The following is a 27,820-nucleotide window of genomic DNA, read 5'->3' as shown; positions in this document are numbered from 1 at the left end:
TGAGGTCATACAATACTCTGCTGCCCGTGCCCCAACTCGCACCAAGCTCCACTCACCCATCACCCCTGTGCTCGCTGAACTACATTGACTCCTGGTTAAGTAATGCCTTTATTTCAAATGCCTCATCCTTGTTTACAAATTCCTCCATGGCCTCAACCCTCCCTATTTCTGTAATCTCCTCCAGCCCCACAATCTTCCTAAATGTCTGCACCCCTCAAATTCTGGCCTCTTGAGCATCCCTGATTTTAATCGCACCACCATTGGTGGCCATGTCTTCAGCTGCTAAGGCCCTAATCTCTGGAATTCTCTCCCTAAACCTCTCCAATTCTCTACCACTGTTTCTTCCTTTAAGACGCACTTTAAAAACTATCTCTTTGACCAAGCTTTTAGTCATTCACCTAATTTCTCCTTATGTGGCTCAGTGTCAAATTTTGTTTTCGAATGCTCATGTGAAGTGCCTTGGGACGTTTTACTACATTAAAGGCGCTATATAAATCCAAATTGTTGTTGAGCAGACTCGACACAGGGCTGATAGCACAGATTTGCAGGCTGGCAGACAGAACATCGACTGGAAACGTTAAGTCTGTTTCTCTCTCCACAGATGCTGTCTGACCTGCTGAGTATTTCCAGCATTTTCTGTTTTTATTTCAGATTTCCAGCATTCATAGTAGTTTGTTTTTGTAGAAGATGGAAGGACATTATCATCATCGGCAGTCGCTCGGAATCGAGGAAGACTTGCTTCCACTCTTAAAATGAGTCCTTAGGTGGCTGAACAGTCCAATACGAGAACCACAGTCCCTGTCACAGGTAGGACAGATAGTCGTTGAGAGAAAGGGTAGGTGGTGCAGGTTTGCTGCATGCTCTTTCCACTGCGCGCTTGATTTCTGCATGCTCTCAACGACGAGACTCGAGGTGCTCAGCGCCCTCTCGGATGCACTTCCTCCACTTAGGCCGCTCTTTGGCCAGGGACTCCCAGGTGTCAGTGGGGATGTTGCACTTTTTCAGAGAGGCTTTGAGGGTGTCCCTGTAACGTTTCTTCCGCCCACCTTTGGCTCATTTTCCACAAAAGGAGTTCCGAGTAGAGTGCTTGCTTTGGGAGTCTCGTGTCTGGCATGCGAATGATGTGGCCTGCCCAGCGGAGCTGTTCAAGTGTGGTCAGTGCTTCAATGCTGGGGATATTGGCATGGACGAGGACGCTAATGCTGGTGCGTCTGACCTCCCAGGGGATTTGTAGGATCTTGTGGAGGCATCATTGGTGATATTTCTCCAGCGACTTGAGGAATTTTCCCAGATTTTTTCTCCCTAAATTGGCCTGGGTTTTTTTCTGGTTTTAGTCTCTCCCAGGAGATCACATGGCTCCGGTTGGGGTGGAGTGTAGAATGTTTTAGTATAAGGGTGTCGCAGTTGTGGTGAGGTGGATTGGTTGGGCTGGGTGCTCTTTGCCTTTCCGTCATTGTTCATGGGTTTATGTGAGGCCTTTAGGGCTGCTGACCGGGGGCCATGTGGCTCTTTGTCGGCCGGGGCGGATACAATGGGCCAGAATGGCCTCCTTCAGCGCTGTAAATTTCTATGTTTCGATGTGTCTACTGTACATGATCTATGTCTCTGAGCCATACAGGAGGGCAGGTATTACTACAGCTCTGTAGACTATGAGCTTGATGGCAGATTTGAGGGCCTGGTCTTCAAAGACTCTTTTCCTCAGGTGGCTGAAGGCTACACTGGTGCACTGGAGGCAGTGTTGAATCTCGTCATCAATGTCTGCTCTTGTTGATAAGAGGCTCCCGAGGTATGGGAAATGGTCCACATTGTCCAGGGCCGCGCCGTGGATCTTGATGACTAGGGGGCAGTGCTGTGCGGCAAAGACAGGCTGGTGGAGGATCTTTGTCTTATGGATGTTTAGCGTAAGGCCCATGTTTTCATACGCCTCAGTGAATATGTCGAGTAAATGTCCTGGAGTTCAGCCTCTGTATGTGCGCAGACGCAGGCGTTATCCGCGTACTGTAGCTCGATGACAAAGGTTGGGGTGGTCTTGGACCTGGCCTGGCGATGGCGAAGGTTGAACAGGTTCCCACTGGTTCTGTAGTTTAGTTACACTCCAGCAGGGAGCTTGAAAGGACAGTGCAACAGGAGATGAAGGGAGGGGCCAGTTGTCTGACACAGCGGGGTTTGTCTCATGGAGCTACAATCTGCTCTCTCGTGCACTCTACCCCAACCTCTTGAGGAACAAAACCTGGAAAGTTTATTTTTTACCCTAAGATAAATCAAACAAAACTCAGAGCATTTCTGTTACTGGATTCAAACTCAAACTAAATGTAGTTAGTCTATATAAAGCTACAGTGAGCAGCTTGATATAGTCTATATAGATCTGTGTTCGTTATTTAGTAGAACAGGAAGTTCCAGTAACTGTGCCTTTAAACGTACATTGCTGCTGAGCTGAGCAAGTGCACCACTGCCAGACTGGAGGCAACGAGGTCACGTTTGAAGAAGCCCCACTCTATGTTTGCGCTGATTGGCTAAAGCTGCTTATGGATATTAATATACGACGGTTTATTTATCGCTGATTGGTGAAGCTTCCATTCGGAGGTGAAGCCCCACAGAAACATTCAACACTGATTGGTTGACTTACTGTCAGTTAGGAGGGAGGGAGCGGAAGAGTGATTCCAATTGGATGCGTGCGATGTCCTTCAGCAGGCTGCGGATAAGTTGCCGGCAGGCACAGGATGGCGGACCAGGGAATGTGGAGGGTGAGTGCGGCTCCGGACTATGGGCAGGAGACAGGCCGAGGCTGCAGAATAGACCGCGGGTTTAGTCTATTACACAGAAAGTGGCCTGAGTTCTGATATTGTTGTTTTCTTGTTGAACATTCGGTGCAAAGGTTAAATAACCTGATTGCTCCACATCACAAGTCACAGGAGCTCATGCTGAATGTGCTCACATCTGGTTGAAAAATTATCGACCAGCTTTCGGTTTTAGAAAGTTCTCCAACTGGACAGAATGTCATTCGAGGGTCAGATGAAATAAATAATTTTAGCAAAGGCGAAAATCTCACAGTGATAGGACAGCACACTGGGTTCTGCTTGGCCTGTTGCTGAGCAGCCGGATTTATTTTTTACAAAAATCGGTTCGGAATTTAATAAATTTCAAATGTTAAATGTAGATGGTCGGCAGTTTTTCAGATATCAGGACTGATAATGCATTGCATGCATCTACACAGACAGTCCTGGATTGGTACAGTTCTGTATTCACACAGACAGTCCTGGCATGGTACAGTTCTGTATTCACCCAGACAGTCCTGGCATGGTACAGTTATGTATTCACACAGGCAGTCCTGGCATGGTACAGTTCTGTATTCACACAGGCAGTCCTGGCATGGTACAGTTCTGTATTCACACAGGCAGTCCTGGCATGGTACAGTTCTGTATTCACACAGCCAGTCCTGGCATGGTACAGTTCTGTATTCACACAGCCAGTCCTGGCATGGTACAGTTCTGTATTCACACAGCCAGTCCTGGCATGGTACAGTTCTGTATTCACACAGATAGTCCTGGCATGGTACAGTTCTGTATTCACACAGACAGTCCTGGCATGGTACAGTTTCTTTATTCACACAGACAGTCCTGGCATGGTACAGTTCTGTATTCACACAGACAGTACTGGCATGGTACAGATTCTTTATTCACACAGACAGTCCTGGCATGGTACAGTTCTGTATTCACACAGGCAGTACTGGCATGGTACAGTTCTGTATTCACACAGGCAGTACTGGCATGGTACAGTTCTGTATTCACACAGGCAGTACTGGCATGGTACAGTTCTGTATTCACACAGGCAGTACTGGCATGGTACAGTTTCTTTATTCACACAGACAGTACTGGCATGATACAGTTCTGTATTCACACAGGCAGTACTGGCATGGTACAGTTTCTTTATTCACACAGACAGTCCTGGCATGGTACAGTTCTGTATTCACACAGGCAGTACTGGCATGGTACAGTTTCTTTATTCACACAGACAGTACTGGCATGATACAGTTCTGTATTCACACAGGCAGTACTGGCATGGTACAGTTCTGTATTCACACAGGCAGTACTGGCATGGTACAGTTCTGTATTCACACAGGCAGTACTGGCATGGTACAGTTCTGTATTCACACAGGCAGTACTGGCATGGTACAGTTTCTTTATTCACACAGACAGTACTGGCATGATACAGTTCTGTATTCACACAGGCAGTACTGGCATGGTACAGTTTCTTTATTCACACAGACAGTACTGGCATGATACAGTTCTGTATTCACACAGGCAGTACTGGCATGGTACAGTTTCTTTATTCACACAGACAGTCCTGGCATGGTACAGTTCTGTATTCACACAGGCAGTACTGGCATGGTACAGTTTCTTTATTCACACAGACAGTACTGGGATGGAATAAAAACAGAAAATGCTGGAAATCTCAGCGGGTCAGGGAGCATCTGTGGAGAGAAAGCAGAGATAACGTTTCGGGTTGATAACTCTTCGTCAGAATGCAGTTCTGATGAAGGGTCATCAACCCGGAACGTTAACTCTGTTTTCTATCTCCACAGATGCTGCTTGACCCGCTGAGATTTCTAGCATTTTCTGTTTTTATTCCAGATTCCAGCATCCACAGTATTTTGCTTTTGCACAGTTTTTGCATTCACACAGACAGTACTGGCCTGGTACAGTTTCTGCATCCACACAGACAGTACTGGTATGGTACAGTTTCTGCATTCACACAGACAGTACTGACACAATACAGCTCAGCTCTGAATTCACACAGACAGTATGAACTCTGGTTCTTGGGATTGAGCAACAACATTAAATAGGGGTTTACAGAATTCTTGCTCCCGGACCTAAGCTGTTTTCATAATGTCTGTTTGTGTTTTGTCAACTTCCCCTGACCTGTAACTACCAATCGTGTCATTACAGCCTCCTCGGATGTGCGATGATTACTGGTGTGAGTGGAAGCACTGTCAGAGTCTGGGGAATTTCTTTCATCACTACTACACATATGGAGAGTTCCCCTCATGTAAGCAGTGGAAAATAGATTACAAAAGTTGCAGGGAATGGGAAAAACATAAGTCTGGAGAGGCTAAGGTGAGATTTGTGAAAATGAGTTGTATATTATGCACGCAGTACTTCTGGATTTAGCCAAATAACACCCTGATTTTTCTTGGGATTACTTTCAGAAAGATGCTTTCCATTTTCTTTGAATCCCTATTTTGTTTTTTAAAAGTTATTCTCTTGACATTTCTCTCTTCGTCTGAAGACAGTGATTTGTGCTGGATACAGGTGTACGAGCGGCAGCGGGCCTCCAATTGAAGTAATCATTTTAATGTGTAAACTTTAACAGTGGGTGTTTCTGAGGGAGGCATCACAGCTGAAGCTAACCTTGTTGCCTGATATCCAAGTGAACATGTCATTTGGGTGCACTGACTGGTGCTCATGAAATGGTTGACGGTTCACCTCCCTAGTTTGGGATTGTTGGGGCAGGGGGTCCCAGCAGCTATCAGGAACCCCTTGTACTAACTACCGAAAGATTGTTTCAGCTACCCAAAGGGAACTGCTGCTGTTATGGAAGAATTATTTGATAAGCATACAGCAACAGAAATAACATGTTAGTAAAGAAAGAACAAACAAACTTGCATTTATTTGGCACCTTTCAGGATGTCCCAAAGCACTTTCCAGCCAACAAAATAACTTTGAAGTGTGGTCACTGTTGTAATGTAGGGACACACGGTGGCCAATTTGCACACAACAAAGTCTCACAAACAGCAATTACATAAATGACCAGATAATCTGCTTCTGTTTGAGGAATTAGTATTCACCAAGACACCTGGAGAACTACCATACTCTCAGAATGAACCCAGGGCTCAAAAGGTTAAATGATGAGGACAAGTTGCATAAACTTGGTCTGTATTCCCTTGCGTTTAGAAGGTTGAGAGTGAATTGAGGTCTTTAAAATGATAAAGGGATTCAGTAGGGTAGATACAAGGAAACTATTTCCTCTGGTGTGGACACCAGAACAAGAAGGCATAATCTTAAAATTAGAGCTCACACATTTAGGAGTAAAATCAGGAAGCACTTGTTCACACAAAAGACAGTGGAAATATGGAACTCTTCCCAAAAGGCTGTGGAAGCTGGGCCAATTGACATTTTCAAGACTGACATTGATAAGTTTAGTTAGGTCAGGGTATTCAGGGATATGGAGCAATGGCAGGTAAATGCAGTTGAGGTACAGATGAGTCATGATCTAATTGAATGCTAGAACAGTGTTGAGAGGCTGTAAGGGGGTTACAGAGCTAGAGGATATGAGTACAAAGTTAAATCTTCATTGAAGCTAGTGACTTCAGAGGTTTTCACCCCACAGTAGTGACTATGTAGTAAAGTACCAGCAAAAACAGTTGATATTGCACTTCTTAAAACAAAGTGCTGGATAAGAAACATAATTGAGGGTCATAGGGTAAGAATGAATGGAGATGATCAAATTGTTTTTGGAATATGTTGATTCATGATGCTGAAACGCATTACAAAACTCACATGTCACCAAGCATTAATTCGACAAATGCCAAGCAGCAGAACTCCAAGGGAGAGGTATAATGATGGGAAGGGGAACAGAAACCATGCATAGACATAACTGTTTGGGTTCAGATGATAAACTGCATGTGTTTTGCTGTCATGGTTTGTCATCTGAACCCCTTGAGTATGTCAAAGGCAAAATACTGCGGATGCTAGAAATCTGAAATAAAAACAGAAAACGCTGGAAATACTCAGCAGGTCAGGCAGCATCTGTGGCGAGAGAAACGGAGTTAAAGTTTCAGGTTGATGACCTTTCGTCAGAACTGGAAAAAGTTACAATCTTGTGACAAGTTCCTGCGCAGCTGTTCAATATATATTACAATTAGGGAAATGTATTGCAGGATAATTGAATTGTTTTGAATCAGAATAAAATAAACCTGTATTGTTATTCTTCCTCCCCCACCAATCCTGATTTGGCTGTACAGATCAGGAAGGTCCCAAGTTTGATCCCTGGACTACTGAATTACTCGATTTGAGCTAGGGCAGCATTAGGGGTGGTACAATTGGCCTCTTGTGTCCCTGGGGCAGGGAAGTGTAATGTATTTGCTTCATGGGTTCTTTGTTTAAGAGTTCAAAGTAACACATTGCGATTAAGAACGAGTTGGTTTATTAACAGAGGTTTAACAATCACAAAACACATTACCAGTTCATCCACTAGGTTAACAACTGCATAACTCATCATGAATGACCTAGACTCAACTGACTGGGGTTTTATTGAGTCTTGTGAACATCACGTGCAACTCACAATGCAACAGCTCTACAACTATTTTAAATAGAACTTAAAGCTGAGTGCCCCCTTATTAAGGGGACACTACAACAGCCAAATTAACAAATAAAACTTTACAATCAAATTCAAATTTGGTTTGCAACAGCTCTACAAACCTGTGAGCATACTCACAGGTGAATACATTACAAGACGGAAAAATCAGCTACAGTTTCTGCTCCTGATCTCTCACTATCAACCCCTGCTGGATATGCACGGGTTTGGACAGTGGCAGAGGGTCGGGTTTGGCCCAGATTCTCTCACCCCATGTAGGAATAAGAACATAAGATAAGAAATAGGAGCAGGAGTAGGCCATTCGGCCCCTCGAGCCCGCTCTGCCAGTCAATAAGATCATGGCTGATCATGGCATTCAATAAGATCATGGTTGATCTACCTCAACTCAACTTTCCTGCACCACCTCTATATCCCTTGATTCCCTTAATATCCAAAAGTCTGTTGATCTTTGTCTTGAATATACTCAACGACTGAGCACCCAAAGCCCTATGGTTAGAGAATTCCAAAGATTCACCACCTTCTGAGTGAAGAAATTTCTCCCCATCTCCGTCCTAAATGGCCGACCCCATATTCTGAGACTGACCCCTGGTTCTAGACTCCCCAGCCAGGGAAAATATCCTCCCTGCATCTACCCTGTAAAGCCCTGTAAGAATTTTGTATGTTTCCATGAGATTACCTCTCCTAAACTCCAGAGAATATAGGCTTAGACTACTCAATCTGTCCTCCTAGGACAATCCCCCCCCATCCCAGGAATCAGTCTGGTGAACCTCCATTGCACTCCCTCTATATCCTTCCTTAGGTAAGGAGACCAAACGTAACACACCAGGGCCCTCTAAAATTGAAATGAGACATCTTTACTCTTACTGTTTTGGGACCCCGCCATAAACTTAAACTCTGTTCCCTAGCCACACTGACTCCATCCCTCTCCCCAACTTCTGTCTGAGGCTGAACCAGACTGTTCGCACACTTGGTGTCATATTTGACCCTGAAATTAGCTTTTGACCACATATCCGCAGCATAGCTAAGACCGCCTATCTCTACCTCCGTAACATCGCCCGTCTCCGTCCTTGCCTCAGTTTATCTGCTGCTGAAGCCCTCATCCATTACCTCTAGACTTGACTATTCCAACGCACTCCTGGCTGGGCTCCCACATTCTACCCTATGTAAACTAGAGGTGATCCAAAACTCGGCTGCCTGTGGCCTAACTCGCACCAAGTCCCGCTCATCCATCACCCCAGTGCTCGCTGACTTACATTGACTTCTAGTTAAGCAATGCCTCGATATCAAAATTCTAATCCTTATTTTCAAATCCTTCCATGGCCTTGCCCCTCCCTATCACTGTAATCTCCTCCAGCCCCACAATCCCCCGTGATGTCTGTGCTCCTCTAATTCTGCCCTCTTGAGCATCCCGGATTATAATCGTTCAAACATTGGTGGCCATGCCTTCTGCTGCCTAAGCCCCAAGCTCTGGAACTCCCTGCCTAAACCTCTCCACCTCTCTTTCCTCCTTCAAGACGCTCCTTAAAACATAGCTCTTTGATCAAGCTTTTGGTCACCTGCGCTAATTTCTCGGTGTCAGATTTTTTATCTCTTAATACTCCTGTGAAGCACCTTGGGACGCTTCACTACGTTAAAGGCTCTATATAAGTACAAGTTGTTGTTATATTCAGATCCTCTTGTAGTAAAGGCCAACATACCATTTGCTTTCTTAATTTCTTCCTGTACCTGCATGTTAACTTTCAGTGATTCATATACAAGGACACCCAGGTCCCTCTGAACACCAGCATTTCCCAATCTCTGACCATTTAAAAAATACTTTGCTTTTCTATTTTTCCTACCAAAGTGGATAACTTCACATTTCTCCACATTATATTCCATTTGCCATGTTCTTGCCCATTCACTTAGCCTGTCTATACCCCTTGGAAGTCTCTTTTCATCCTCCTCACAATTTCTATTCCCACTCTATTATCATAGGCGGTCCCTCGAATGAGGATGACTTGCTTTCACAAGAGTTCACAGATGTTTCAGTGAAGGACCCAATGTTCCAGTCCTGAACTCCAGTTGAGGGAATGGAAGATGCCTGTGTGTGGAATTTTTTAACGTGTGGTGAACGTTGCACATCAGCCACCTCACAGGCTTGACAGGGCTCGGGCTTTATCCAGTGGCAAGGGTTGAACCAGGACGACTGGAGACCTACTCTGTTGCACAGACCTAGTGCGCACACATATCGCAGTGTGGGCTGGCCTGTGCTGCCCCTGGGCCATTGGCTCTTCTGGGCCCCGTACCCTCATTCGCCGCACCTTCGCCCACGATATTCCAGGGCCCGGCGCTCCAGTTCTATTTATAGCCCCGACCTGCGGTTGTGTTCTCACACAGGTCGGGGCGGCCCACGATGTTACAGGAAGACCATTGCAATGCTGGAGGACCAACGTTTGGAGAAGTCTCTGAAGATCATTACAATGCTGGAGGACCAGAGTTTGCTCCAGGCCTGTGTCGATGTGTCAGTGAAGCAGTTCTGGCACCGTTCATACCGGCAGGGAAGAGGAGCCGCGGCACGTCACCCCGGGAGTGTCCCCTGTAGCTACACCGGGACAGAAACCCTCCCAGAGTGACATGCACCACAACAGCCGCACCAGCTCCTCCCCTACTAGCTTTGTATCATCAGCAAACTTGGATATATTACATTTGGTCCCCTTATCCCAATCATTAATAGATTGTGAATAGCTGAGGCCCAAGCACTGATTCTTACGGTACCTCACTAGTTACAGCCTGCCAACCTGAAAATGACCCATTTATTCCTACTGTTTTCTGTCTCTTAACCAATCCTCAGTCCATGCTAATATATCACCCCCAATCCCATGAACCCTAATTTTGTTTAATAATCTCTTGTGTGGCACCTTATCAAATAAAAAGATACCGTGTTGAGGTGTGCACTTGAATAATGGATTCTTGGGTAAGATACTGGCAGTTACCCAAGGAATTGTATCCTAGCTTGGAGTCATATCTTGTGGTTTTTGTTTTGCTGTTGCGCTCCCCACAGTGGTCTTTCTACTATGCGCTGCCTCAATGGGATTCTTTCACAACAGTTTTAGCTTTTAACCAGAAGGCGTTGCTAATGTGGATCTAACTGTTAAAAGTTTGTTTTAAATCTACAGAAAGCTTTATGCGAGAGCGAGAAGAGGAGGTTAGAAGAACAGAAGAGGCACTTCCCAGTCTGGGAGATGAGGAAGAATCCACCAGCTGAATGGAATCTGCCCCTAAGTGACGGAAAAGGGAAATAGTGGGAGTTGGCTATGCCAAGTGTCACAAGCTGCCGGATTGTTGGGATAAGGTGCAACGGGGCCTGTGAAAGCACGTTGACTCCTCCCTGCTGTGCATCCTGTATAACATTGGATTTATGGTAACCCAACTCGAAGCAGCTTTCTCAGGGTCGTAACCTGTTAACCTGGATTCACTTTTGTAGGAACTAGGTGGGGTTGGTACAACTTCTGTCTTGCACTTAGAATAATGTTGACATGAGCCTGATACGATACTGACAAGAAGTGTCATTGAGGCAATGTTGCCTTAAAGATCTGTGTTCAATAAATAAAACGTCAGCATATTCATTTTATTTGACTGCCAAGTTCTTGCAAATGCTTATTTTACACCTGCGATTCTAGATACGCTTAGTTTGAAAGATGATGATCAGAGGCGTCCAAAACTCATTTGAAGTGAAGATTTTGGGTGAGATTGTTGTGTGACCAGTTTGGGTGGGGTTTAGTTAGAGAACCAGTGTGAAAATGACACGAACAAAGATTTGCACTTGGAAACTAGTTTGACAGAGGAGGTTGAATACTATGGCCCTGAATTTCCATGGTGGATTGTCCTGATCTCCCGCTGTAGCTTCGCAGATAAGCCGAACCCCCAGGGAAACAGTGTGAATAGCTATTTACACCGCTTATAAGAAATCTGCCAATCTCCCTCTGAGTTTGCAACTGGAAATTAGGAGGACCCGTGCAGGAATTCAGCGTCCATTGACTCGGGGTGGAGGGGGCCAAACAGAGATCCTCTTGGTGTTAAGAGTTGGCCAGAGAGATACTCTTGGTGTCAGAGTTGAAGAGGAATTTGGGAACTATCTTTTTTTACCAATAAGGGTGAAAACATTGAGCAACACTGTTGAAGAAAAGCAAATTCATGGAATTGCAGCTAGTCCATACAAGATGCACTTCTTAAGCGCATCAACTGAAATAGTGCAACACAAGGCACTGCATTAGTTCATCAACAGGAAGTAGCTAAAACCAAGGGAGCTTCTTCAACACTTATACACCAGTTTCAAACCATTGCAGGTGTGAGGCAAGAAGTTCTCACCACAAATGTGTTTGTAAAGGAAAACTTTGTCCTTTCCCCCCCCAGCATTCATTCTGTAAAAAGCAATATGTTATAAACTGAAGTATCCATTATGGCTTTAGAAAACTTGCAAACACTCCAGGTGGTCTGTGTAAATATTATTCCACAATTATTTATAACCTCCTCTAACAGATAATTCGAGCTCCACTCAGATGTTTGCAAAGATAAATGCAACAGCTAACACCATCACTTACCATAACTAATTCCCCTTCTATAGTTATCTCAAACAATATTTCCACATCCCACTCTAGTACTCCTAAAGTCTCACTCCCACCATCATTTGTAAAAATTGATACAAAATATTTAATATCTCTGCCATACTTCTTTGCTCCACAAGATTCCCCCTTCATCTCAATGATCCTACCTTCAAATTATTATTTTATTTTTAATATGCTTTTATGATGGGTGGCCATCTGCAATGACAGATTTTCAACGCGGTCTGTATGTAAAACTATCACAATAACTCCTGGAAAGAAGGGAGAAAAATTGTGGGCACAGAAGACTAAATTGTACTCTTTGCATAAAGTGACTAGCACCAATACAATACATGCACTGGAAACAGCACGTTTCTGCAAGCGAACCCTACAATATCTACAATCATTTTCATTATGAAGGAATTTACATCCTTTTTACGGTACTGACTACTGAAGACACCTGCCACATACTGGTTTTAAGACTATGTACATTACCACAATGGGGTACAGAGAGTGCAATATGCATATTGCCACCTGGTCATCAGACAGCAGATTACCACAATGCAGTAACAGCGACAACTGACATCGAAAAATTAACAAATCTAGTAAGAAAACCCAGCGCCTTTTCTGGATATATTTTATACATTAGAAGCATGATATTCACATTAATACAGTAGAAGTGTGGTGTGTAATATACACAAGTCAATATTCACTTTATTTAGAAAAATCAGCTTAAAAGCAGTGCGAGGGTCTCGTGTATGTCACTGTGTATATACTTTGGTGATATCTCTGTATTTTCCATCAGGTGCTTGGTAGTCAGCTATGGGCGGAGCAAAACTAGTCCCTTGTAACTCCAATGGAAATAGTCCTTGGTCCCGTTTAACGGCAGCCTGGTACAATTCTTCCGATTCGAGCCGCAGTTCCTTCAGGGCCTGCTGTTGCGCCTCCATCATGGACTGGATCATTTCCGCTTCCTGTTTGTGCTCTTTCTTCTTATACCGCGACCACTCCTTCATCAGAAGTGCTCGCCGCTCGCTCTCTTCCACTGTCAGCTTGTCAGGGTCTCGGACTCTGTAGGCACCATAGACATTATGTTATTGCAGGCTCTCTGTGCTTAGTCTTCATTAATACATATTATTCACAATGCAATCTGTCAATATCTGCATTTGTATATCATATTTCTCAAAAATGTTTCAAGTGCTTCACACGGTTAATCACTTGAAAGTTCAGTGACTATTGTAACCAAACACAATGACCATTTTGTGCACAGCAAGATTCCACAAACAATAATTAGACAAATGACCAGCTAATCTGTTCCTGTGATATTGATTAAGGAAAGATACCAGAACTCACTCACTTTTCTCCAAATAATAGAAAGGGGATTTGGTGACCGGAATAGACAGATGGAATCCTGGTTCAATGCCTTAAGAAAAGAAAGGCTTCCATTTATATAGCGCCTTTCACAACCTCAGGGCATTCCAAGGTGCTTTAGAGCCAATTAAGTACTTTTGAAGTGTAGTCACTGTTGTAAGGTAGGAAACGGCAGCCAATTTGCACACAGCAAGCTCCATTAAAAGCAATGTGATAATGACCAGATAATCTGTTTTAATTGTGTCGTTGAGGTATAAATATTGGCCAGGACACCAGAGTAATTATACTGCTCTTCTTCGAAATAGTGCCGTGGGATCTTTTACATCCATCTGAGAGCAGAGGGGGCCTTGGGTTTAACATCTCATCCGCAGGACAGCATCTGAGTGGAGCGTCTGCTTGGATTATGAGCTCAGAGGGCCATTAGTTGAGCTGAAGATGGCATACGAGATACACAAAAACCCCGTGTCGCCATAGACTGGAGAGGTAAACTATCAGCTCTTTAATTCTCTTGTGCAGAACATATTAGCCATCTGATCCCTAGATCCACTGTCCTCTCTTGACCTGCACCCACTGCCTCCTCTCTTGCCGAGATCTCATACCATTGTCCCCTCTTACCTGGCCTTCACTGTCCCCTTTCCTACACCTATATCCTAGACCCATTATCCCCCTCTCCCTAGCCCAGATGGTGGACCTACTGCCCTTTTCCCAGCTAGTAGACAGATAATGGTGATAACGCAAAGATAATCCAATCAGAAGAAAAAAAAATCCTGGTCTGAAAATAAACTCTTACCAGCAGTATTGCAAAACAAATTCCAGAATGGAAACAACAGTTCAGCGTGAATAGTAGCAAGTATTTAAAGAACATAAAAGCATCAAATCTCAACCCAGCCTTTCAAGCACTGGGTAGCCTGCTCCCAGCATTAGTACTGGATTTAATTAGGCGTTCCGATTAGTCACTGTAACTACATGTTATGTGCATCAAGACCTCTCCACATACAATTTCAGCAGGTTGTTGTACTCCAATCACTTCTCATACACAATTATATCAAGTATAAACTACAGGGGCTGTATTTCTTGGTCTTCTCCGCTCTTTTTAATCCCGGCGGTGGTGAGGTGTTTTATCCGGGTGGTCAGCCTCCAGCGCTCTGCAGCGATCCTCGGGTCTGGTTTTGCGGTGGCACGGAGCAGCACCGCCCGGAAGAGCTGCATCCGGTGTGCAACGCCTCTGGTTACGACACCAGCACGAGTTTTGACTATTGCCTGACCCATCCGCCGGAAAGCTTGTCTTGCACTGACTGCCTGGGAAATCAGAGTGGTCCAACCATCCCACTGGCGAAGAGGTGAGCAATGGACTCCCAAGGTAAGTGTGGCTGGTTTTTCTTTTAATTTTTTTAGTGATTTGTGTTGCGGTGGTGTGGCCAATGTTTTTGTGGTATTTAGGTTTGCTTTTCCCCTCCCGCCCCCCGCCCCCCAGATGTCGCTCGGAGCATTTAGCTCTTTAGCTCTTTAGCTTGGGAATTTTCCATGCTAGCATCCAAGAGAGATGTACAACGCCTCCCTTAGTGCTGCACCCCTGGACGCAGGGCCCAGCTGCCCAAACTTAATTACTGAGGTGCAAACTATTCCTGGGCGCTAACTTTCCCGCCCCACCGCCATTATCGCCCCAAAAACATCAAAGCCGAAAATCCAACTCCAGATGCGGTTTCTACTTAAGTTGATAGGTCCCTGCACATGTCAGACACCCAGTTGTTGAAAAAACGCCTCTTCTAGAACCAGCACCGTCAAGCCAAATGCCTGGATTAAACAGGCACTTAAACGTTACACTCGTGCCATTTCGTTCTGTTTAAGCTCTGTATGAGGCCTTTCCTAAAGTCCAGTTTTGTGTCGGAGTATTGGCCATGTAAGTCAGACATTTTGGATGTTTAAACCTTGGAAAGTTGGAAGTCTTCTCACCAAAATAATTTAAAAAACATAACAAAAAAATATACACCACAAAGGAACCGAATTCCCACCCCATCCAGGCGATGAGGGAAGGCCATTTGTCCGTTTTGGAACTATTGTCTTTTGTTAATTAATGATTAACTATTCTGTCTCAGACCACACAAACCTGGATTCATCAAGGAACTTAGTGGGCGTGATGAAATCTTCGATCGGGATCAGCTCTGGAGGAACACGTTCCAACTTTTTCAGTTTCTTTCTCAGACGGTCTCTCGCTGCCTGTTCTCTCCTGGGATCCACCTTCTTTTTTTTCTTTGGTTCAGCTCTGCAAAACAAATCCACCGCAGAGATTGAACAAAGATTGAATTTTGGCTGCACTTTCATCTCCCAGACACCTCCCAAGCAACGGGGTGGCGAGGAGACCTGTTCCCAGCTTCTGCTGCTGCCACTTTAACCCAGCCACGAGGAAGTGCAGAGATGGGGCAGCAGTGCCTCATCCACTGGTCTTCCTTCGATTGTTCCCTGCAATAAGCAGTCAAAGTTGAGATTGTGCCAAGCTGAACTCACAGGCCCAGACTGGCTCCGTGCCAACACAGTACAGTACCCATTTGATACAAGGATTCCAGACAGAGGCATCATTGGAGGAAAGAACTTTCAAGCCACATCCAATTTGTTTTTTTACCCTCGTTATTTAAACGTTTCCTGTTATGTTCCCTAAATGTGAGAGATTAATTCAGCTCACCCATACTTCTGCTTTCTGACCTCTGCCAGTAAAAGCAGTTGCTGCAAAATGGTCGCGTGCAGCCTGGGTGCTCCTCTCTATCCCGTCCCCAGAGATGCATATGGCTCCTCATAACTCGGCAGGATCAGAACCTGGGACTCAAAAGAAGTTGATGTGCATCATTTATAGCGTTGCAGCTTCTTTTTTAGATTTCCAGCATCCACAGTATTTTGCTTTTCTTTTTCTACAGTACTAGCTCCCAAAAGTATCACGTACCAATATTAATGAATTCAGTCATTCTTTGATGCAATGTAAAGTATATTTTTTGTACAATTTATCCTTTCAAACTGTAGTGATGTACGCAAGGTGATGACCTAGGCAAATGTAATGATTTTAAACTTGACATATACATAGAGAAACTGAAACAGAAATCCCTCTTCATGAACACAAGCTGCATTTTCCTTGTCAATTTTTCCACCTGCTGCAAGGTACCTTGTGGCGGGGACCGAAAACAATGGCTTTGGTCTTCCTAATATTCAATTGGAGAACATTTCTGTACATCCAGAACTGGATGTCGGACCAGCAGTCTGACAATTTAGAGGCCGAGGAGGGGTCGAGAGAAGTGGTAGTGAGGTAGAGCTGGGTCTCATCAGCGTACATGTGGAAACTGACGCTGTGTTTTTGGAAGATGTCACCAAGGGGCAACATATAGAGGAGAAATAGGAGGGGGCCATGGACAGATCCTTGGAGGACACCAGAAGTAACGATGCGGGGGGGGGGGGGGGGGGAGCGGGGTAGATAAGCCGTTTCAGCAGACTGTCTGGCTACGATTAGATAGATATGAATGGAACCAGGCGAGTGCAGTCCCACCCAGCTGGCTTTGAAAAGCCCAAGGAAGGAAAGACATGATGGAGGCAAGAAGTTCCACAGTTTTGATGTCTGGGGAAAGAATGAGTTTGAGTTAGATACTGTTCGATGAGTCTTGATTTCGATACAGTGAGATGTTGGGAGGAGGAAGAGTGTGCACAATGGCATATTTGGAGCTTAGAAGAAATGAGAGAGAAAAGTTCAGAGGAGAACTGGCCATAGTAATATTTAAGAATAGAAAAAAAGACTAGAAGTTGGGCCAGAGGCTACAAATGAGAAAGGGATCACCTATCAGATAACAAGTTTTTTCCTGTATCATCTCTATGCTCATGAGAGGTGCTAGAAGAGTCTGCTTGGACACAAGAACAGTAATTGTCTTCAATGGACTTGGGGTTTATAGAGGAGTAAGAATTGTTGAGGAAAAGATGTTTGGCACAAAACAGGAAATCAAGTTCCTCAGAAGTAGCTTTAGCAAGAGGAACCAGCAAGACCAATAATGCTAATAGTGCAAGACAACTAGGAGCAGGGCCATTAAGTTCAGAAGTGGTAGCTGCAGATCGGGTTTGAGAGAAAAATTAGGAAATTAGATTTAACAAAGCGAAAGATATTTTTTACGGCACCATTGAAGGGTAGAGAGGATATCAAGTTGTCGTGACTCAGCCATTGCACTGGGCCAGAACTGGAGCTGTGAGGACTATATTCTCTGAAGGAAGTTGATGAATATAGAGTGGAATCATCAGTTGAAGAGTCTATAGGGTTGGATAATAAATGGAGGTCACTGTTATGAAAAAGGAACATAGACTTGGAAAACCCTCGAGTTAATGTTGAAAGAATTAAAGAGTGAGCCTTCAACGGCAGCACAGATAAGGTGATTTGAAAGGAAACTACACAGCTGTGGATATAGCTCCAGGCAGGCACCATATGGTTGAAGCTTGTTTAGAAGTGCATGGTACAGACCTTGACAAAAGGCTTTGGAGATGTCAAAAACAACGGCACATGATTAGGCAACCAGATCACAAGTGGAAAAGCCATGACCATTCTCATCATGATTGTTCCATTGACGCTCTTGTTGCTCATGTTAACTCAACTCTCAACAGCTTTAAAGAAAGGATTGGGGCAGAATTTAACTAATAATTTGAGAGAGAGAGAGGAGCAGCTTCCATAACTTTAGAAACGTATTGAGTTGAAGGGGATCCAGCTGAAAATATTGGATACAAGTCAACTGGTTGCAGAAGACAAACCCAGGTCAGCTGAGAGACTGAACAAACATATTACGGAATATTTAGCAAAAGGAGACAGAGAAACCAAAATTCGATAAAGGCAAAACTATGAGGAAGATCAAGTAAGAAAGAGAGAAAAACAGTACACAATTGTAAAACTGCCAAAATACAAAAAGGAAACATCATGAGAGAGAATTTAGAAAAGTAAAAGAGGCGTTTATTTTTGTTTTCTAAATTGTCTCTCGCACTGTTTTCTTTTGGAATTGCAGCCTGTTCCATCATATACTCTACCTCATGGGTAAGGATTCTCGGAGTGCCAACAGGGACCTCTGCCAATGACTACCTCGAACTGAAGCATTCCACACTGCACGAGGACTGCAAGAGAAGGAGAGACAATGTTCTAGATTTTAGTTACGAGATCTATACATTCTTACTGAAGTTTGATAGCTGTTACTTTAACAAAGTTAATCCCTCCTCCCAGCAGCTGCATCTAACTCGGATAGTAACAGTGGAGGAAGTCAAAAACTGGCCTCCCGAGAAATCCTGGAAAAAATTCCGCTTTAAAGTAATTGCATCTCAATGACACAGTTCTGCCACTCAACACACAAGTGCTGACCACACTGAGCTGTGCCCGTTCTCCGCCAGCAATATTGACTCCACATTCACCAATGTGCTGTTAGATTGCTTGTCTGGATAAGGTAGAACTTTCTCCAAACTAATAGTGGCAAAAATTATTTCGCTCCAGTTAAAAGTCAGGTATCCTTGCCCTGATGCCATCTCTCTGGTTGACCCAGGAAGAATTAACAGCCTGTTCCATCATATACTGTACCTCACGGGTAAGGATTCTGTGAGTGTCAACAGGGACATCAAAGGGCATCATGAGCTTCAAACTTTATCCATCACCAACACCGATTATTTACCCCCTCTGCAACATTGTCCATCTCAGTCCTTGCCTCAACCTGACACCGAAACCTTTGTTCATGTTTTACTTACCTTCAGGCTTAACGCCTGCAACTTGCTCCTAGCCAGCCTCTTACATTGCACTGTGCATAAACTCCAGCACAGACACCTAAATGTTCACTCATTGTCCCATCCTCCACTGAATCACCATTTCTCAATGCATTGAATTCAAAATCTTTATTCTTGGTTACAAAGCCTCCACTGACCCACCCCACGCCATCTCTGAAACCTCCTCCCGCTCTGTAGTTATGCGATCCTGGCCCTTGCTTATTGCCCTTTCCCTCCTCTCAACTTCCCATCTGTCCTTAAACTCCGTACTACTTCCTTCGCCTCTTCGAAAACCTGCTCAAAACCTACCTTTAGGGCGATGCATTTAGTCATCTCCACTAACCATTCTACTGTCAGTCTTGACTCAGTGGTAGCCCTCTCGCCTCTGAATCAGAAGGCAATTCAAGCCCCACTTGAGTGACACATGCCCATAATCCAGGATGACACTCCAGTGCAGCACTGAGTGCTATATTTTGGGTGAGACGTTCAGCCAGATACCGTCTACTTTCTCAAACGGACTCAAAAGAGCTCATGGCACTATTCCAAGAAGAGCAGGGGCAGGGGATTTCTGTCGGACAATATTTATCCTTAAACCAACATTACTAAAAACAGATTATCTGGTTATTATGTTTGTGTGAGCTTGCTCTGTGGAAAGTGGCTGTCGCATTTCCTACATTGCAACAGTGACGCCACTTCAAAAGTACTTCATTGGCTATAAAGCGCTTTGGGATGTCCTGAGGTTGTGGAAGGTGATACAGAAATGCAAGTTCTTTCAATTACTGCTGGGTGCCTGTTTCTCTTTGAGGCGCCTCGGGGTGTTTTTCCCCCCGTTAATGGAAATGGAAGCTGTACATACGATTGACATGTTTGATCAGTAAAACTGCCCTGACCCCAAATCCACTCAACCCTCAGTTAGATTTGACTCATGGAGACCGCGGCCCGCAGCCTCTCCCCTCCCCGGCCCAGTACTCACGCCAGGCCGAGGGCCGGCCGGACCAGCCAGGACATGTTGCCCGTGTGGGGCCGCGGCCAAGCGCTCGCGCACACAGCCTCCTTATCCCACACGTTCTTCGGTCTCTCGCTGCTCCCTTCACCGACCCACGCTCGGCCTCTCCCCGGTCCCGGTGTCCACTCCACCCGAGTCACCTTCAGCGGCGCACCGCTGCTATCAACTCATCCCCACAGGAATGCAGTCCGACTCGGGTGCACAATTCACGATTATTGTTCCGAGCCCACACAGTCAAGAGCAGATACACTAAAACCCAAAGGTTTGTTTTAAATTTTTTTAAATTAAAGTAAATTTTAAAATTAACTAGTTAACATGTTTTATTCTTTTTATAAACTAAATCTACAGCAAGCTAACTAAACACCTAATTTTATGGTTCAATTAGTGTAACAAACTTTCAATTTTTAAATTCAAACTTTAAATAAAAATGGGAATTAATAGCTTTATTTATAATGTGAAACAATTAGGTATTTGAGTTGACGAATACTTAAAAAATAACGTTTTAAAGGCATGCAGCATGGATTCAGGAAAGGGAAATATTGTTGGAATTTTCCAAAAAAAGAAAGAATTTGCATTTATCTAGCGCCTTTCACGACAGAATGTAATTGTGGTATTTTTGGACTTTCAGCAAGTTTTTGACAACGTTTCTCAGTGGTGATTAAGAGCAAAGGTAGGGAGTCACTGAAAATACAGTAAAGTATTAAGTTTGATAAATAACTCGGTGAGCAAGAGGAAACAGAATGTTACCATCAATGACAACTTTCCAAGCTAGAAAGAGTTTAAATGGGTTAACTAAAGAGTTGGTCTTAGAAACCATGTTTCTTTAATAAATGCTAATGACTTTGAAAATGGCACAGGGGAACATTTTCAAATTGCGGAAGATACCATAATATGTGTAAGGGCAAATAATGGAAAACAATACACCCAGATTCATAAAAAAGGACCTTGTAGGCAACCGGTCTAATGGTGGTGGATGTAATTCAATGTGGATAAATGCTAAATGGGTCAATTATGTCAATTAGATCTTGGGATTACAGTGGATAAATTAACTAAACTGGCAAAAACATACAGTACTTGGTTGCAGAGGAATAGAGTGCTTCATCATTTATTCAGGAGTATTGTGTGCAGATCTGTTCTTCTAACGATAGGAAGGATATTATTCATCTTGAGAGAGCATTGGGACAACTAATAAAGATGAAGTAACATAACAAATTTTAGGAACAGGAAAAGGCTATTATCACCAACAAATCCATCCTTTATTTTTATGCTACCCAAGCTCTTGCCACATCTCTAAATGCTTTTCTCTCTAGAAATGCAATAATAATTTTCTTCCAAAGCTTATACTGTATACTATCTACTTATAATTTGAACTCTTCATCATGGTGAATAATTGACCTCAGCCAGTTTGTCAGTTCCCCATAAAATAATCTTCAAAACTTCAACTATGTCACATCAAAGTGTACTTTTCCCCCAAATATATAAAGTATAATTTCCTTACATTTTCTTATAACTTGAAGTAACTTGAGCGCAAAATCTAGGCTGATACTTCAGTGCAGTAGTGAGAGAGTGCTGGACTGTGGGAGTAGATGTCTTTCAGATGAGATGTTAAACCAAGCCCTGTCTATCCTCTCAGGCTACCGTAAAACATCCTATGCCACTATTTGAAGAAAAGCAGGGGAATTCTCCCCGGTGTCGTGGCCAATATTTATCCCTCAACCAACATCACTAAAATAGATATCTGCTCTTTATTTCATTGTGATTTGAGGGATGTTGCTGTGCCCAAATTGGCTGATGTGCTTCTTATGTTATAACAATGATTACACTTCAAATATGACTGTAAAGCGGTTTGGGATGTCCCGAGGCCATGAAAGGCGCTATGTAAATGCAAGTTCTTTCTTTCTATAAATGGAATCCTCTTTAGGGAGTTACTGGTGATGAAGATTTTGCAAAATGCTGAACACACAAGTTGCAGCCAAATATGCAGGGGAATTTAGGTTTGCTGAAGCTTTGGGTAGTTACACAAGCCCTTCATATATTATCTTTAATGCAAAATATACAACAAAATTAAGTAATAAGATTAGTATATGTTTAAATTATTCACTATGAATTTCAAAAACATGCATAGTGTCCCAAACCTCATCATCTAAGTGCAGCTATTGAATTAATTAGTGTCAGCTGTGGCTCAGTGGGTAGCGCACTTGCCTTTGAGTCAGAATGGCTGTGGGTTCAGATCCCACTCCAGGGACTTGAGCACAAAGATCTATGCTAGTGCTCCCAGTGCAGCACTGAGGGCATACTGCACTGTTGGAGGTGCTGTCTTTTTAAGAAGGGCGATCTCCGCCTCCTTAAGAACTGGCGCCCGGTCTCCCTCCTCAGCACGGACTACAAAATCTTCGCCAGGGCGATGTCTGCTCGCCTTGGTGCCGTGCTGGACCACATGATCCACCCCGACCAGTCATACACGGTCCCGGGCCGGACAATCCACGATAACATCCATCTGGTCCGGGACCTCATCCATTGTTCCCAGGAGGCTGGTCTGTCGGTCGCCTTCCTATCCCTCGACCAAGAGAAGGCGTTCGACAGGGTGGATCACGACTATCTGCTCGGAACTCTGCGCGCTTTCGGGTTCGGGACGCATTTCGTCGCCCGGATCCGACTTTTGTACGCCGCCGCGGAGTGTCTGATTAAGGTTAACGGGTCCTTGACGGCGCCCCTTCGCTTTAGGAGAGGGGTGCGCCAGGGATGCCCCATGTCCGGCCAGTTATACGCCGTTTGCGTGGAGCCTTTCCTGCGCCTCTTGCGGACGAGGTTGACGGGACTGGCTCTGCAAGGGCCGGGCGTGGAGGTCGTCCTCTCGGCTTACGCCGATGACGTGCTCCTCGCGATAGAGGATCCCGCTGACCTGCGGAGGATGCGTGAGTGCCAGGAGATTTACTCGGCCGCGTCCTCCGCCAGGATCAACTGGGAGAAATGTTCCGGACTCCTGGTGGGTCAGTGGCGGGTGGACTCCCTGCCGGAGGAGCTCAGGCCTTTTGCCTGGAGCACGACCCATCTCCTCTATCTGGGAGTCTACCTTAGCTCCGACGAGGGAGCCTGGCCGGCGAACTGGCAGGAGCTGGAGGCCAAGGTTGCCGCTCGCCTAGGGCGCTGGACAGGACTGCTCCGAGTGCTGTCCTACAGGGGTCGAGCGCTAGTCATAAACCAGCTGGTGGCCGCAATGCTGTGGTACCGGCTGGTCACTTTGACCCCTCCCCCTGCGTTTGTCGCCAAGATACAGAAGAAGCTGGTGGACTTCTTCTGGAACAACAGGAAGCACTGGGTCTCTGCCGCGGTCTTGAGTCTCCCGCTTGAGGAGGGCGGTCAGTCGTTGGTGTGCGTCAGCGCCCAGCTCGCGACTTTCCGTCTTCAGACCCTGCAGAGATACCTTTATGTCGAGCCCCCTCCTAGGTGGTGCGCTCTGGCGAGGTATTTCTTCCGCCAGCAGCTCGACCTCAATTATGACACGCAGCTCCTGTTTGTGAACTTGGGGGGTGCCAGGACCGCCCTCCGGGAGCTGCCTGTCTTTTACAGGGAACTCATCAGGGTCTGGAACAAAGTCTCCACCAAGCGCAGCTCTCCGCCGGCTGGAGTGGCGGCCGTCCTGCAGGAACCGCTGCTCGGGAATCCGTACCTCCACGGCCGAGGTTTTATGTGGCGGTCGGAAGAGAGGGCTGTGGCTGGTGAGGTGACCAGGGTCAGGGACCTGCTCGATGGCGGAGGAGCGGGCTGGATGGCGCCAGACACGCTGGCGCGGCGCCTAAATTCTGCCAACGTCCGCCACGCGGCCGATGCCATCGAGTCGCTAAAAACAGCTCTGGGCCCTGACTCCGTTAGGTGCATCGAGGAGGCTCAAGCACATGGGGAGATCCCGTCCGAACTGACCCCGGTCCGGACGGAATTCCTCATTGGCGCCAAACCCCGGAACCTCCCTCGGGGGCCGGCGCCTCACAACTTGAGCCGCCTCGGGGAAATCCCCTCCGTGCCTTTCAGTTCCGCGCGGAGGGGTTTCCTGTACGGGCTGCTCCTGCACACCCTCAACTTTGCCATCCTCGCCGGCCGTCCGGACACGCCATGGCGTACCATCTTGCCGTCCGGAGGAGGCGGGGGTCCCCGATGGAGGGCACTCTACGCAGGGGTCCTCCCACTATTCATCGGGGACTTGGCCTGGAGGGTGGTGCACGGAGCAGTGCCGTGCAACAAATTTTTAAGCCGGTTCACGGACTCCCAGGCCGCCTGCAATTTCTGCGGTCTGGAGGAGTCCGTGTTCCATGTTTTTATTGAATGCACAAGGTTGCAGCCCCTGTTCCACTATTTGAAGGGGCTGCTCCTGAAATTCTGGCTGCACTTCAGTCCCACTCTCCTGATCTTTGGGCACCCTGTGCGGAGGGGAGCGGGTAGGTCCGAAGGCCTCCTCGTAGGACTGCTCCTGGGCACGGCCAAGGGTGCCATCAGCCGGTCCAGGCAGCGGGCGGTCGAGGGGGTCGTTCAACCTGACTGCCTGCCTCTCTTCCGCTCTTACATCCGGTCCAGGGTGTCCTTGGAGATGGAGCACGCGGTGTCCACCGGTACGCTCGCGGCCTTCCGCGAGAGGTGGGCACCGGAGCGACTGGAGTGCATCATCACGCCCGGCAACCAAATTTTAATTTGATTTTACGTTTTAAAGTTTAATTTGTTTTCATTGCCGGTGCTTTTAGTGTCCCCCTTCTCTTTTATAGGGGGCACTGGAAAAATTTGATTTTAGCGCCCCAAAAAAAAACCAAAAACCAAAAAAAAAAAAGGGGCCTTGAAAATGTCTGGTGTGTCACCCAGGTCGGGTGGCATGGTTTTAATGTTTTATGTTTCTGCAGGTTAACTCAAAAGAGTTTCACCTTTATGTCCCCCTTCCCTTTTATAGGGGGCACTGGGGAAAATTGTGATTTTAGTGCCCAAAAAAAAACCAAAAAAAGAAAAACACAAAAAAAAACAAAAAAAAGGGGGAAAAAAAAAAAAAGGGCCTTGTAAATGTCTGGAGTGTCACCCAGGTCGGGTGGCACCGTTTAATGTTTTATGTTTTGCAGGTGAACTCCAAAAAGAGTTTCACCTTTGGGTACTCAACTTTGCCATCCTCGCCGGCCGTCCGGACACGCCATGGCATACCATCTTGCCGTCCGGAGGAGGCGGGGGTCCCCGATGGAGGGCACTCTACGCAGGGGTCCTCCCACTATTCATCGGGGACTTGGCCTGGAGGGTGGTGCACGGAGCAGTGCCGTGCAATAAATTTTTAAGCCGGTTCACGGACTCCCAGGCCGCCTGCAATTTCTGCGGTCTGGAGGAGTCCGTGTTCCATGTTTTTATCGAGTGCACGAGGTTGCAGCCCCTGTTCCATTATTTGAAGGGGCTGCTCCTGAAATTCTGGCTGCACTTCAGTCCCACTCTCCTGATCTTTGGGCACCCTGTGCGGAGGGGAGCGGGTAGGTCCGAGGGCCTCCTCGTAGGACTGCTCCTGGGCACAGCCAAGGGTGCCATCAGCCGGTCCAGGCAGCGGGCGGTCGAGGGGGTCGTTCAACCTGACTGCCTGCCTCTCTTCCGCTCTTACATCCGGTCCAGGGTGTCCTTGGAGATGGAGCACGTGGTGTCCACCGGTACGCTCGCGGCCTTCCGCGAGAGGTGGGCACCGGAGGGACTGGAGTGCATCATCACGCCCGGCAACCAAATTTTAATATGATTTTACGTTTTAAAGTTTAATTTGTTTTAATTGCCGGTGCTTTTAGTGTCCCCTTCCCTTTTATAGGGGGCACTGGAAAAATGTGATTTTAGCGCCCAAAAAAACCCCCCAAAAAATGAAAAACACAAAAAAAAAACAAAAAAAAGGAAAAAAGGGCCTTGTAAATGTCTGGTGTGTCACCCAGGTCGGGTGGCACGGTTTAATGTTTTATATTTTTGCAGGTGAACTCCAAAAAGAGTTTCACCTTTGGGTCATAAGATTGTGGGTTCAAGTCCCATTCCAGGAACTTGAGCACATCTTTTTAAGCACTCACCCGGAGTTGAGATTGACGTGCTTCCACATAATGAATTCTAAAATGGCTGATGAGTCCAATGGGGTCTACAACTCTTTTAAAGTAAACAGGCAAACATTAGATCAAGTGCCCCCCGATCTGGGGGACACTACAAACATTTCACAAGGCCCTTTTTTCTGGTTTTGTTGTTGTTTTTTTTGGTGATTTTTGTGCTTTTTCTTTGTTTTTTTTTGGGCATGAAATCATAGTTTTTTCTCCAAGTGCCCCCTATAAAAGGGGAGGGGGACACTAAAAACACCGGCAATTAAAACAAATTAAACTTTAAAACATAAAATCAAATTAAAATTTGCTTGCCGGGGCTGATGATGCACTGCAGTCCCTCCGGTGCCCACCTCTCGCGGAAGGCCGCGAGCGTACCGGTGGAGCAATGGGGTCTACAGACTCTGTCACAGGTGGGGCAGGTGATGGTTGAAGGGACGGATGGGGTGCTTGGTTTTTCGTACGCTCCTTCTGCTGTTTGCCAACAATGGTTTGGAGTTTGACCTCTGAGTGTGCGCAAGTGTATGCGTCGTCTGCATACTGTAATTCAGTGACAGAGGTTGGTACTTGACTGGAGGCGATGGAGGTTGAACAATTTCCCAGTGGGGAGGTTGTTGGAGGTTAAAAGAAGCATTGCAGCGAGAAAGATTAAGAGTGTTGGTGCAATGAGATAGCCTTGCTTGACCCCGGTCTGCACTTGTATTGGGTCTGTGGTGGATCCATTGGTAAGGATCAGGGCTTGCATATCATCGTGAAGCAGGCGGAGGATGGTGACAAATTTTTGAGGACAAACGAATTTGAGGAGGACACTCCATAATCTCAGTTGAGAGTCGAAGGCTTTTGTGAGGTTATAGAAGGCCGTGAACAGAGATTGTTGCTGCTTCCTACATTTTTCTTGCATTTGTCACGCGGTGAAAATAACTAGGGCACATAAATCTAGGTTGACACTCCATTGCAGTGCTCAGGGAGTGTTGCACTGTCGGAGGTGCCGGCTTTTAGATGAGACATTAAACTGAGTCTGTTCTCTCAGGTGGACGTAAAAGATTCCATGGCACTATTTCGAAAAAGAGCAGGGGAGATATCCCCGGTGTCCTGGCCAATATTTATCCCTCAATCAACATGACAAAAAAAATAGATTATATGGTCATTTTGACATGACTGTTTGTGAGAGCTTGCTGTGCGCAAATTGGCTGCCTCGTTTCCCACATTACAACAGTAACTACACACCAAAGCTACTTCATTGGCTGCAAAGCGCTTTGAGACGTCCGGTGGTCGTGAAAGGCGCTATGTAAATGCAAGTCTTTCTTTCTAATCGTTTGTTGCACCAGGAACCTTTGTCCTGACCCCGATTTGTCCCCGGAGCGCTGCGTCGGCGGCGCGTGGCTTTCTGGGGAGCGCTGAGGGTGTTGCTCCCTTCCGGCGGGAGCGGAGCGAGAGGCCGGGGCCGCCCCGGGACAGTGACACCGAGACCGAGTGAGGTGCAGCGTGAGCCCCAGGCGTCGCCACCCAGCATGAAGCTGCTTAAACCGGCTTGGGTCCATCACAATGGTGAGCGGGCGCGGTGACGGGAGGATGTGTGAGGGCAGGGTGATCTCGGATTGGGATTGGGATTGGGACTGGGACGGTGCGGGAAGGGCTTGGAGCTGCAGGAGGGTGAATGG

The 27,820-nt window shown here is 46.0% G+C and overlaps 3 protein-coding genes across 4 annotated transcripts in view; 2 read left to right on the top strand and 1 right to left on the bottom strand.

The window, feature by feature from the left end:
* Positions 1-2,670: 2,670 nt before the first annotated feature.
* On the top strand, positions 2,671-10,984 carry c8h22orf39 (chromosome 8 C22orf39 homolog). Its single transcript, XM_070887592.1, has 3 exons — positions 2,671-2,744; positions 4,947-5,114; positions 10,530-10,984. Exons 1-3 carry the CDS (start codon positions 2,721-2,723, stop codon positions 10,653-10,655), a joined length of 318 nt encoding a protein of 105 aa, XP_070743693.1. The 5' UTR covers positions 2,671-2,720; the 3' UTR covers positions 10,656-10,984.
* Positions 10,985-12,575: 1,591 nt separating this feature from the next.
* On the bottom strand, positions 12,576-20,260 carry mrpl40 (mitochondrial ribosomal protein L40). The gene is made up of 4 exons (XM_070887591.1): positions 20,053-20,260; positions 18,363-18,446; positions 15,433-15,588; positions 12,576-13,025 (listed from the first exon to the last, which is right to left on the bottom strand). Exons 1-4 carry the CDS (start codon positions 20,085-20,087, stop codon positions 12,716-12,718), a joined length of 585 nt encoding a protein of 194 aa, XP_070743692.1. The 5' UTR covers positions 20,088-20,260; the 3' UTR covers positions 12,576-12,715.
* A 7,325-nt stretch (positions 20,261-27,585) lies between these two features.
* The window catches only part of hira (histone cell cycle regulator a), a 115,771-nt gene continuing 115,536 nt past the window's right edge, over positions 27,586-27,820 (top strand). For both annotated transcript variants that reach the window (XM_070887589.1, XM_070887588.1), the window contains exon 1: positions 27,586-27,707. In XM_070887589.1, the coding sequence (XP_070743690.1) occupies positions 27,671-27,707 (37 nt within the window). In that variant the 5' untranslated portion in view covers positions 27,586-27,670. The remainder of the gene's footprint in view (positions 27,708-27,820) is intronic.

Source organism: Pristiophorus japonicus, chromosome 8 (assembly GCF_044704955.1).
Source record: "Pristiophorus japonicus isolate sPriJap1 chromosome 8, sPriJap1.hap1, whole genome shotgun sequence".
In the NCBI taxonomy this organism is placed as follows: Eukaryota; Metazoa; Chordata; class Chondrichthyes; family Pristiophoridae; genus Pristiophorus; species Pristiophorus japonicus.
The sequence above is the reverse complement of the archived record's forward strand: the minus strand, read 5'-3'. Positions and strand labels throughout refer to the sequence as shown.

What these genes read in the sequence shown, in the direction of transcription:
- mrpl40 (XM_070887591.1), bottom strand. Translation starts at nt 20,087, where the DNA reads ATGTCCTGGCTGGTCCGGCCGGCCCTCGGCCTGGC. An exon ending in CGGCCGGCCCTCGGCCTGGC is followed by an intron (nt 18,447 to 20,052) that starts GTGAGTACTGGG and finishes CTTCTCTTGCAG; the next exon opens with TCCTCGTGCAGTGTGGAATG. An exon ending in CGAGAATCCTTACCCATGAG is followed by an intron (nt 15,589 to 18,362) that starts GTAGAGTATATG and finishes TTTGTTTTGCAG; the next exon opens with AGCTGAACCAAAGAAAAAAA.
- c8h22orf39 (XM_070887592.1), top strand. Translation starts at nt 2,721, where the DNA reads ATGGCGGACCAGGGAATGTGGAGG. An exon ending in CGGACCAGGGAATGTGGAGG is followed by an intron (nt 2,745 to 4,946) that starts GTGAGTGCGGCT and finishes GTGTCATTACAG; the next exon opens with CCTCCTCGGATGTGCGATGA. An exon ending in ATAAGTCTGGAGAGGCTAAG is followed by an intron (nt 5,115 to 10,529) that starts GTGAGATTTGTG and finishes TTAAATCTACAG; the next exon opens with AAAGCTTTATGCGAGAGCGA.